Below are 12,584 nucleotides of genomic sequence, written 5' to 3'. Positions count from 1 at the left end.
TCGGATATCTTTTGACTATTTATTCTAATAGAATCATCTGCATGGGCAGGCAGATTATCAAAAAGTGGGAAGGTACTTTATTCTTTCACTTGTATTTAAAGTAATTATCAGTGAAGATAATTACTATTTTTGGGAGATATGAAACATGTTAGAAAATATGTTCCTTCCCCAAATTAAATACTGTAGCTCCAAAGAGCAACAGGTTGACACCCTGTTTATCAGTTAAAAACAGTGTCTACAGAGAGCATTTAAATAGATGGGTTAAAGGTTGAGAAACCTGTGCATCCTTTAAAACCGCTCCCAGACCAAAGTGAAAGACAGCAGCATTTTATGCTAATCTGTTTGGTCTTTGGAATTGAAGAAAAAGCTTCCTGAATATTTCCTACCATCTGCTTCTGCGAGCTCCAAGCTGCAGCCAGAAGTCCTGATATTTCCTGTCCCTTCCTGAAATGTCCACACAGAAAGAGCTCGAGGTTGGGCACTTTTACTCCACCCTTCGTCAGTTCCTCCTGCCTACAGCTGTTCATTTACTCTTCCTCTACAGTGCTGGCCTTCTGGCCCATACTCTCTCTCTCAAGGGAACAGAGTTCCTCTACATGTTGGACTCCAACGGCCTCTCAATTGTGTCTTTATTTACCTTGAAGAAAGGATGCGGCAGTATATCTTTCTGAAAATACCCTGGATTTGAATTTGACTTTTATAACAGGAGAACAAGCTGAAGGCTGATTGATGTACAAAATTAAAGCAATCAGTCGTGAGCAGGCAAATGTCAAATTAGGCATGAAACTTTGCACATGAAGACAAATGTCAAAAAACTTGCATCTTAATAAACCAAAACATGAATCACATCGAAACCACAAATTCTAACTAAGCTCAAAGTAAGCAGTGATTAAATTCTGCAGTACAGTTTATTGAAGCTATGAAGTTGTTGCCATTTATAAAATATAATTAGATATATTGTATTTCAATATTCTTTCCACGGAGTCATTACAATGAATCATGCAAAACTTGCTACTACTGCAAAAATGTGGGATGGAACAAATATTTAATCATGAATAGACAAGAAACAGAGATGCAAGTCAAGAGTTGTACAATTAAAATTTTGTTTAAAGATGTGTTTTCAGGAAACTTACCTGCATTACGAAGAAATTCATTGTTGTAATCAGATACAACTCTTGTTCTTGGGTTATAGAAACCATCACCGCAGTCATAACAACCTGCTGGAATTTTTCTTGAAGGATCTTGGTTTGTGAGCTGGGATCGACCTTAGCCAAGTGCAGAAAAATTCATAGATTACCATGACTTCCACTGTATGTATCTTTATGATATAAAAGATTAAAGAAGCACAATTGAAAATTCAGCATTAAAGCAGGCATCTGATTCTGGAATCAAAGGTTGAATAGTTTATGTTCTTTTTCTCAGCCTGAATTAATCCTTAAATTGAACAGTTACTCCTTGTAGGAAATTATTTTTGTTTAAAAATACACAGTATGGTAAACATGGGATGATGTGATGGAGCATGCAATTTTTTTTAACTTTATTTAGTATTTTTTCAATAAAAATAAAGACTTTAACAGAATAAGTAGTCTAATAATAAAACAGTGAAACAAACCCATCCTCTCCCCCCTCCCACAACAGATCCCTAAAGGGAAGCATTAAAAATAAACAAAAACATTCAGTAATTTACAGTGTTACTAAATTCATATTCTTCATATATGGTGTCTGAAGCTTTCTTAACTTAAAGTCAAGCTGAGGAGAATATTTTGATTGGGGGAGACTTCAATTGTGTTTTAGACCCATTATTGGATACATTTCTGAAATTTGTGAAAAAATCATTTCATTCTGAAATGAAAGATCAGAATTTGATAGAGGTCTGGAGAAGATTAAATCCCACCAAGAAAGATTTTTCATTTTATTCTTCACGTCATGATTCATTTTCTAGGAGCATGCAAATTTTTTGACACATTAGAAATAGTATAATTTTTAATATGTATACATGCCACTTATGCTGTGTGCAATGTAAAATTGTTTTTTAAATGCATCTTTAAACATACCGGCTGGTTTTAATCCATTACATATTTCAGTATAAAATCGCCTGTCATAACCATCACAGTACTTCCAATCTTCTTCATATTCCAAGCCATCTGCAAATATGTAGTAACCCTGAAAAGCAAATGTAGGAAATCAGCATACCAGAAACCAAGCAGAAGCACTGCAGTGTTGGCAACATTAAAGATTACTCAGAAGACATTTGATTGCATGAGTGCATAAAATCACCAACCACACAAATAAATGACATTAAAATGTAACATGCACCAGTTAACTTGTGGACTAAGTTGAATGTCTGTCATTCCCAATGATAATACTCTTTTTACTTCTGTATGATAATATTCAAATCAGACCTCCATTACAGCTCCAGAGTTCCAGGTGGCCACATATTTGCTTCCATTGGGAAAATACAAAGTTCCATGCCCGTGAAACATGCCATCTCGCATTTCTCCCTTGTATCTGGTTTCTGTTGGGAGGATATACTCCCCATATCCTTCCATCCTGAGAGAAAACAGAAAAACAAGAGGGAGAACAGAACAAAATGGAAATCGGATGAAAGAAAGCCTATATTGTTGGGGACAATGACAGTAAGTGAAATTGATGGAATACAATCAAGATCTTCCTTCAAACATGACACTGCTTGTTTCATGGAACAAATCAAATTTCAACAGTTATCAGTAAAGTTACTCTAAACTAGGTTGGATATTTTTCTTCTGTTCCTGTGGCTATCGATTCCAAATTGATATTTTAGGAAAGTGAATTTTTTCTTAGTGAATTAGGTCAATCTTAACCCTGCTTGCCTGATGGATGCCTGGAGGGTGTGCAGTTAAAATCCACTACAAGACCTACCTACAGTTTCCAACCTAATTCTCCATCTTGCAACAAAGGCATCTACCTCAGTTAAATATGCAGGTCTGCTGATGTCAATGGGTCTTGATTATTATTTTATTGATCAGAGCAGGAAGTTATGATTTCCCATTAGGTTAACTTTAGGCAGAAGAGGCTGAAGAACAGTAGAGGCCAAGTAAGTTATGCTTTGCTAATTTTTCTCTGTGCAGCCAGTAGAAGCAGGAGTGATTCTCTGGCTCACACAAGGAATCCTAAGGCCACCATTTCCATGGGCACCAGCTTCCTGACTGCTCTGACCAAGGGTGGAAGAATCTGCAGAAGGTGATGAATGCAGTTCAAAGTATCACACAAATCTTCTTCCATCAACTCCTCCACTTCTCTCCACCTCAGAAAGGTAGCCAACATACTGAAGGACCCACTTTATCCTTCTTCCCATGAGAAACGTGTAAGATTATGCACCAACAGCTTCAAAGACAATTTTCCCCCCCACAGCTATTAGGCTCCTGAATGAACCTCTCAATAGTAATCTTGTGCTGTCTTTGCTAATGTAGTAATTATATTTCATGATAACACTTGTAATGAGCCGAGAGGACCCCAAAACCCAGCAGCAATAGATATTCACCAAGACAAATGGTGACTTAAACAAAAGTTGCTTTTAATTATCTTTAAACATGAAAATAGAATCACACTTTAACTTATCACTATTAACTTAATCCCCTTCTAATTCTAAGCGCACGTGCATGTGTGTATAAGTTCAGAAAAGTTATTTGATTCACAGTCCAATCTAACTTCTCATTCCTTCAATTTCACTGTTTGCAAACAATTCTTATACTGTGCACAGAATTTAACATTTATAAAGTTCACCAGGCTTTGGTGCTTGAAAGGTAAATGGTTACTGTTCTTGTCGGTTTTCAGAGAGAGATTTGTTGTTTGCTGGACACCCACAACTGATTCCTTTTAATCAGCCACCTCAGTGTCTTGCCGAAGAAACCTGCCCCATTCAGGGTTCTCGAAATGATAACCTTTTTCTTTCAGGTCACCACAGAGTGCCTTTTTGTTTCTCTTATTCCAAGTGAAACATTAGACAGGCAGTCCTCTCCTCTTGCATGAACCACAAGGGCTTTGACCAGCCTGAACTAAGCACTCACAACCCATTTTCCAAAAGAGGTTTTCCACAGCTTGCCAGCTTGTCCTGTTCCAGTTCCAGTTGCTCCTGCTGACTGTAAAACTGTAGAACTGATCTCTGTGTATGTTTCTCTCACACACACACACACACACACAGAAAGCCTGTTTTACTCTATCTGCTTGCAAAACCACATGATCCTCCTAAAACAGCAAGTTCACTTCCAGACAGAATGCAGCTCCGAAAAGCTCTTTCATCTGTTGCCTTTTTGTAAACAACAATCCATTAGTCAAGTCTCTTGGACATTCTCCAAAGTTTTTGCAAAGGCTCTGAGGCCCCGACATGTCTAGCATGAGCAGAGCTTCAGTATTTTAAATAAGATCTGTTTTAAAGTGTTTGTATGTGACCTTAACTAACAAACCCTGCCCCAATTTATCTCCCAAAAACATATTTATATTCTGTCACACACTGTAAAATGTTCTTATTCCTTTGCTTGTACTACTGTATGTATGTATGATGAACTGTTCATGAAATGAACGCTTCTTCCTATACCAGATATAATGTGACAATAAACAACTTGAAACTAACTCACTCTAATGCTAGCAGTTACAAAAAGCAATTCAGATCTACTCAAGCCAGCAGACAGTTGTAGGTGTGCTGGTGACTAGGTGGATATTGTTGAGGCCTCCATGTTAAAACTGCCCTGATGCCCTGAAATATAACTGAAGCAAAATGTTCTTTATAAAAACTCCCAGGAATAGATGAAATCCTCTTCCTCTTTCTCCAATATATCATCTCCTTTCCCCTTACGCCAAATTAATTTTGAATTTAGTGTCCTCTCAACTGCTCCTGTCAAAAAAAACCCAGCCTCTCCACATAACTGAATGCTTCAGCCAAGGCAATATGCTGGTGAATCTTCTTTGCCCCTTTACTAGTGTTGACACCTATTTCCAGTACTGTGGTGACCACAAATGCATACAGTTGAGGTTGGACTAATATTTTATAAGTTGTAGCATGACCTCCCTGCTCATGTATTCAATGCCTTGACTAATGAGGCTTCTTCAGGACATTATCTATCCACACTGCAACCTTTCAAGGAGCTTGAACTTGTATTCTACACCCTCTATTCCTCAATATTCCCTAACATTCATGGTGTATGTTCTTGCCTCATTTAGTACTGCCAAAATATATCACCTCACATTTATCTGTATTAAATTCCATCTCCCATTTCCTGCTAGTTTCTGAACGTATTAATATTACCATGTAGCCTAGGTCTATCCTCCACACTACCAGCACGTTTACCAAATACATTTGTAACATCCATGAGATTCCAAGGTGCATTGATGCAATGCCACCTCTATTTCTACTGCATGTGCCACCACAGCACAAAGCTGCCTGGAAATGTGATCTCACTTATAAATCAAATAAAGGTTAGAGATGTCAGGTGGGTATAATGAAAACATTATAGTGCTGTAGAAGGAGATGCTAAAGTTGTGGCTAAAATATTGACATGCATTTCTCAATTCTGTTTGGTCTTCAATAAGAACTGCAATGTTAACTCCTGACACAATATTTCTATCCTCAAGGTTGTGAGTGGCGAGAATGGAAGATTGCATCTGTGAAAACATTAGGGGACTTGGGACCTTTTCTGTTGATAGCCTATATTGTAATCCCACTATTATCAGAACTGAATTTTATTGAGTAAGTGGAAATTTTTTTAAAAGTGGCTTCTCTCATGGCCAGAAATACAACTATGTTGAAATTGATCATTTTTACTCAAAATTTTATTCTCTTGAATTATATATTGTGGACATACAGGTACAAAGATTAGTCAGGATGGTTTCAGTGATGTTATTGCTTGCTTTCATGAATTTTTGGGTATTTTTGAGTTGAGAAGCATAATTTACTGAAACGGTTATATTTCATTGACCTAGCCTTTTTAGATTACATTGATGGTGTTGTGGAATAGTCTGCCTAAAACTTGTACTTTACATGCTTTTAGTAGTGCAGTCAAGTAATGGATTGAATATGAAGAAAGGATGCAATACTTCTAGAAGGGATGAAGTGATGAGCTGACAAATCCTTGTGGTCCTCAGACAAATCAGAATGCAAGACTTTTGAAGGTTGAGATAACTGAATCCACAGCCTGGTTACTCCAAGCTCCAGTTTAGTCAACATTGCAAACTCACTGTAGGAACCTTCATCCATTTGAAGCGGTTGAAGATTGTCACAGATTTGATGTAGATTGTTGAATTCTGTGGTCCAGTACAAGTTTGGAAGAGACAGTGCAGCATCACACAGTTTGTGCTATTCTAGATGTGTGTACTCAAAGAGGTTGTTTGCAGAAGAGAAACTAAATGTCAAGCAAGCATTTGATGTTACCCATGTAATGAAGGCAGTGGTTAAGCAAGCTCAGCATTTGCTTCATAACTCAGTGATGCCTCAGTGTGTTGACAAAACACAGCCTAGCTCCAGAAAAGGGAAAGAACTACCTCGTTGGGAGACGCATACATCATCAAAACAACGAGTGCAGATGCTTAGAATCCATTTGTCATAATTGTAGAATCAAAGAACATCTGTCATCAGTTTACTTGAAATCAGTTCAAGACCAGAGCAAGCTCAAGCAATGGGAAGGATAGTAAAAGGCATTGAACACATTAATTGGGTGAAACTGATGGTTTGTATAATCTGTTCATGCTAAATCAAACAAGTTGGTAGTTTGTCAAATAAATGAATCGACTTATGAAGAAATGTTAGCAACATTAAGAGCATTTCCAAGGTCCACCTGTAGTTCCTACAAACCCACCACACTGCTCAAGCAATCCAAGATGGAGGATAGATGTGGATTTTTTTCAATTCTATTTGTGAGGAGAATGATCATGAAGATTACTATATACATAATAAGCATATTCTGTGTTAAGTGACAATTCCAAATCTGAGAAAGATCTTTGCTTCTTGTGGTTTTCTCAACATTATTGATAGATCATGGAAGCAACACCACCAGTGCTAAATTTGTTTCACATTGTTCAGGAAGGGAGTCAATTGTATATATGAGTTTAGACTATAAAAAATGGACTGTAAAAGGCCACCTTGGTGGTATAGCATTCTGTGCCACAGCCTCATAGCTACAAAGTCCCAGGTTCAATCTGGACTTTGGGTACAGCCTGTGCAGAGTTTGTACATTCTTTCCAAAACGACATGGATGCTTCAGTTTCCTCTTGCATTCCAAAGATGTGTTGGTAGGCTTATTGGTTAGTAAATTACTCTTTTGAGTCAGTAAGTGACAGACAAATCAAAAGGTAATTGAAACAAATGCTGCATGTTTCTTATTTCACTGCCAGAACACAGCCAACACAGTTCAGATAGCGTCTAAGATACCACAGGTGTATAGACTTGTCAAAACACATTTAGATTAGTGCTGCTGTGTTCCAAACAAGTAAAAAATTAGGAAGAAAATATATCACTAGATCTTGTGCTTTCTGTTTCCAAATAACTTTAGTTTTCACTAGAACCAGAAGTTTCCTTTTCTTCTACCATAACTAACATAATGAAGAAGGACATTTTTCAGGACCATATTCTTAGTATGCTCAAGATGCCAGCATTCAGTTTTTTTCCCCTTCCTTTATTTTTAACATTTTACCACATAAGAATATACTTACCATCTACTGTATTGCTTCATTCAGCCACACAATGACTGAACAAGAAAGGGCAGAAAAGGATTGGAAATGTCACATTATTTTAAATTTCTATTAATAACATCAGCACTTATATTCTGACCTCTATTTCTTTCATGAGCATAAAAAAATGAATAAATAGAAGATCAATATAAAGCAAAGGTCCAATCAACATTTCAAAAGAAAAGTTGATCTAAATTACATAGGTTATGAGCACTCAATGTTACTTAAATGAAAATCAGACATCTACTTTTGGCAACCACATGCAATTTTATTGCTTAAAATCCCCTAATTCTATATAACAGACATAGTGGTTCTCGTTCTCATCTTAAAGATATGGATGAAGACTTTCTTTTCATTCCAGATGTACATTATTAATTAGATTGACAAACCTTTTTGTGATCAAGAATTAACTAAATAGTTCTGAAGTCACACACCATTAATTAATATTGATCTTAGGGGGAAAAAATGAGTTATTTGTACTGCTATAGGCAATGCAACTAGGTAATTCTTTTCATTTCAGTCCTTTAATCTAGTCTTTCTCTTTCTCTCAATATTTGATTCAAGATTGTGACTGATTCTTCTTGGTTCGGACTGTATATTGTTTTTCAACAGCTCTTCAATAGAATTGGTTAGGGAAATGCACTCAGGCTTTTCCCATTCATACAGATTCTAGTCAACCTGTAGAGGGAGCAGTGCTTTTTTTTTGGACAGTTGGCTTACAGGAGCCTCCAACAGACAAGCTTCTGGAAAGTATAGGGCTGGCAGAGGAGGGAAAAGTGGTGATGTGATATCAACAAATGATTGGCTTCCAGTGTACCTTTGCCCATCACTAAAAACAGCAAAAGGATCTGCGATTCGCTGCTAACCTCCATAAACCTTCTAAAGGATTCTTTCCAAGAGCAATTATTTCCAAATAAAATGTCAGCTGATTAATTAGACTGCTTCTGCTCCATTCTGGCATGTTAAGGTTTACTTGTCATTGTATAAAGCATACGAGTACGTAAGTACCGTTGTCCCAAATTATTCGTAATGTTCTCATAGCCTTCAAAATGATGTAGTTAATAAAAATTATTTGTACTTTGATTGATTAATTACTTTGATTAATTAGACTGCTTCTGCTCCATTCTGGCATGTTAAGGTTTACTTGTCATTATATAAAGCATACGAGTACGTAAGTACCATTGTCCCAAATTATTCATAATGTTCTCATAGCCTTCAAAATGATGTAGTTAATAAAAATTATTTGTACTTTGATTGAGGAGATCAGACTGAAAAAAAATCAAGAAAATGGGGATTGTGACAGAGCTATTTCCCACAACTTTCCAGGTACATTTGGATCAGTTGCCAGGAATCAGAATCAGAATTTGTCATGAACAAGTCATGAAATTTGGTGTTCTGCGGCAGCAACATAGTGGAAACATTCGTATTATAACCATCTTTTGACATTATTATTAAAAAAATAGTGCACAAAAAGGTAGTGTCTATGGTTCATTGATCATTCAGGAATCTGATGGCAATGGGGAAGAAGCTGTCATTGTGCTCGTCTCTAGACTCCTGTACCTTTTTCCCCGATGGTAGCAGAGTGAAGAGAGCAAGGCCTGAGTGATGGGGGTCTTTGAAGATAGAGATCTTTGAAGATAGACTGCTTTTTTAAGACACTGTCTCATGTAGATGTCCTTGATGGAGTGAACTCTGGTGCCTGTGATGTTGCAGGCAGAGTTAACAACCCTCTGGAGTTTATTCTTGTCTTGAGAATTGGCGACTCCAATGATGCAACCAGCCAGAATGCTCTCCATAGTACACCTGTAGAAGTTTACGAGAGTGTTTGGTGACATACCGAATCTTCTCAGATACCCAACAAAGTATAGCTGCTGGCGAGCCTTCTTTGTGATTGCATCAACGTGGAGGCTCCAGGACAGATCCTCGGAGATGTTGACATTCAGGAAGGTCTCTGAAGAACAAAAATGTAGATGGATTGCAAGGACATCTGGATTTGTTAATGTCCTTTATATTGTATAGCAGTGAAAAGGTGGTACAAACAGGATTGATCATCAGAATGGTAAAGTTGAGAAAGTGGAATTCATTCTACAGCATTTCTCGTAGTTGATGATATTTTACATTAAACAAAATATTTAAAAAACACATTTATCGTGCTATTTAATGAAGTTAAAGACAGCAATGGAAATCCAGCCTCAAATGTCCACACGTGTCACTTTGTTAATCATTAACGTTGTGGATAAACTTCCTGGTTTTCAATAAAACAGGAAATTCAGGCCCCTGGTGGCAGCAGTTGGATATAGCACCAATAAGAATCAACATCCATACAAGATATGAAATCCACCAACAAAAGTGAAATAGAAAGTGGAAAGTAAATTTTGCATAACTTGTTTTTTTAAAATGTCAGGAGCAGTATTTAGCATTACAATAAATCTTCTAGAATCAAGAAACTTATTTGTTTCTTTTTAAGATAGCATCTGAATATCATAAAACACTACTGGTGCAACTTTCAGCATTGTATTATTGTTTATATAATCTAGGTAATTTTTTATTTGGTGCATTGAGAGGGAGTGCTGCTATATTGTTAAAGCAGTTGCTTAGTCAATTCATTTCCAATTTTGATTTAAATTGAACTCAGGACTTCTTGCTTAGTTCCCTTTATGCTCCCAAGTACATACCCAAGTTTGAATATAATGCAATCTATAAACTTTCTGATGACAACATTGTTGTTGGCTGAATAACCGGAAAACATTAATCAGATTGTAGGATGGAGATTGACAATTTGGTTGTATGATGCCAGAACATCATCAACAACAGCAAGGATCTTATTGTGGACTTTAGGAAGGGGAGGCTGTGCACCAGTCTTCATTAATGTGACGACAATGGAGAGGGTGAATATCTTCAAGTTTTTGGGTGGTCCAAACATTGGAGGACCTCTACTGAAGCCGGCACAGAGGAAACTGTGAAGGAGGTACACATGCCACTACCTTCTAAAAGTGTCTGAGGAGATATGGCAAGTCGTAGAATATCAAACTTCTACTGGTGAACTGTTGAAAGTATACTAACAGCTTGCCCTCACTACTGCCTTAACAACACAGCATTCCCAGGGCACTCACTCGCCACTACACCTCGGTCAGAGTGACACTCCCTCAGCACCACTGTCCAGATAGCATAGCACCCCCTCAGCACTGAGGGCCTAATGGGATACATACGATATTATTGAAAAAGACAAGAGAGGAGATTGCTGGGGCCTTGTATCCTCACAAGCAACAGGATCAGAATGTAGCCAATGGTTTTCCTTTGTTCAAAAGGGGAAGAAGGGATAAGACAGGAAATTATAGTTGAATGAGCATCACATCATTGGTAGGGAAGCTATTGGAAAGGATACATAGGGATGGGATTGACCACATTTAGAAAGTCATGGCTTGATTAAAGATAAATCAATATGGCTTTATGCAGTGAAGCTCACATCTCATGAGTTCAAGTTCAAATTTATTGTCAGAGTACAAAGATGTCATCACACACAACCCTTTTCCTGCAGGCCAGGAAAACTGTACTCAAGATAAGATATACATATAACAGAGAGAAATGTAAACAAACTGAATATGGAAATATAGAAAAAATATTCAGTCATAAATAATGTGCAAAGTAAGAGGCCTTAACTGAGCCTCTGACTGAGTTTGCGGTTTAGGAATCTGATGGTGGAGAAGAGCAGCTGATCCTGAGCCTGGTGGTTTGATTTTTGTGGCACCCATACCGCGTTCATGATGAAATTAACAAGAACAGACCATGTCCTTGGTGATGTGGATTCTTTTTTCTTTTTTTTTAATTTTTTATTTTTCACACCATAAATCACATTAGCCATGATATACACTATTTCTTTTTCACACATATACAGTGACTTTTTCTCCCACCCCCCCACCTCCTCCCAAGCCACCCCCCCACCCCCCCCTCTCATCCATTTTAGGTATACAATCTAGGTTGCATTAAGCCAGTCAGACAATGTTGTCATTCAACAAAAATACACCAGCAATTCTACTGAGTCCATTCTTTTCTTTCCTTCTCCTTCCATCAACTTAGGTAATGTTTCTCCCCGGTAGGTTTTCGTTATTGTATTTAATGTAAGGCTCCTATACTTGTTCGAATATTTCAATATTATTTCTTAACCTATATGTTATTTTTTCTAATGGAATACATTTATTCATTTAAATTTAGTAGTTTCTTCCTTTTAATTTGGTTATGTATTCCATTAATATTTAAAGTCATATAGTTCAGCGTAGCCCTTTTATATTTTGTTTATCTTCTCTTTCCATTTTTCCATCATTACCTTTCCTCCTTTTCCATTTCTGTTTTCTTATTTTCAACTCTTTATAAGACAACATTCCTACAACATCCAACATTTTCCTTATTCTCCTATTTCTATCTTATTTATCCCCAATCTCCCCTTCCCCTCCTGAGTTGTCCTTTATCCCTTGTCGGACAACCACATCTCCCCTCTCCATTTGGATTTGCGAATCCACTCGCAAGCGTCAACTGATTTTGCAATGACCGCTATTTCCCTTCACCCCGCCCCCGCCAGAAAAGATTTCACTTTTCATATGTCACAAAGGTCACTCTTTTAATTCCCTCCTTATTCTCTCTATTCCATTACCTTCCCTTATTAATTCTTGTCTATACTATCTATGTTTTCCTCTAATTACAGAGACTTTCACTTATGCCCATTGTCTCTATTCACTCTTATACCTCTTTACCCGCATACATATCAATCGTGATCATCTTTACTCTCATTACCCATCTTCATCCCTCAGTCTATTTTTGTCTTTACCCACATACATATCCATCGTGATCATTTTAACTCTCATTACCCGTCTTCCTCCCTCAGTCCATTT

At 37.3% G+C, this 12,584-nt stretch overlaps 1 protein-coding gene across 1 annotated transcript in view; it reads right to left on the bottom strand.

Moving 5' to 3' along the window:
- Nucleotides 1-12,584, bottom strand: part of morn5 (MORN repeat containing 5) — a 53,181-nt gene that overhangs the window by 35,403 nt on the left and 5,194 nt on the right. Inside the window, exons 2-5 of the mRNA XM_069889128.1 lie at nt 9,259-9,649; nt 2,403-2,550; nt 2,055-2,163; nt 1,134-1,265 (exon numbers count right to left, since the gene is read on the bottom strand). Of these exons, the coding sequence (XP_069745229.1) occupies nt 1,134-1,265; nt 2,055-2,163; nt 2,403-2,550; nt 9,259-9,649 (780 nt within the window). The remainder of the gene's footprint in view (nt 1-1,133; nt 1,266-2,054; nt 2,164-2,402; nt 2,551-9,258; nt 9,650-12,584) is intronic.

The sequence above is a fragment of the Narcine bancroftii genome, chromosome 1, assembly GCF_036971445.1.
Source record: "Narcine bancroftii isolate sNarBan1 chromosome 1, sNarBan1.hap1, whole genome shotgun sequence".
NCBI classification, from domain to species: domain Eukaryota; kingdom Metazoa; phylum Chordata; class Chondrichthyes; order Torpediniformes; family Narcinidae; genus Narcine; species Narcine bancroftii.
The sequence above is the reverse complement of the archived record's forward strand: the minus strand, read 5'-3'. Positions and strand labels throughout refer to the sequence as shown.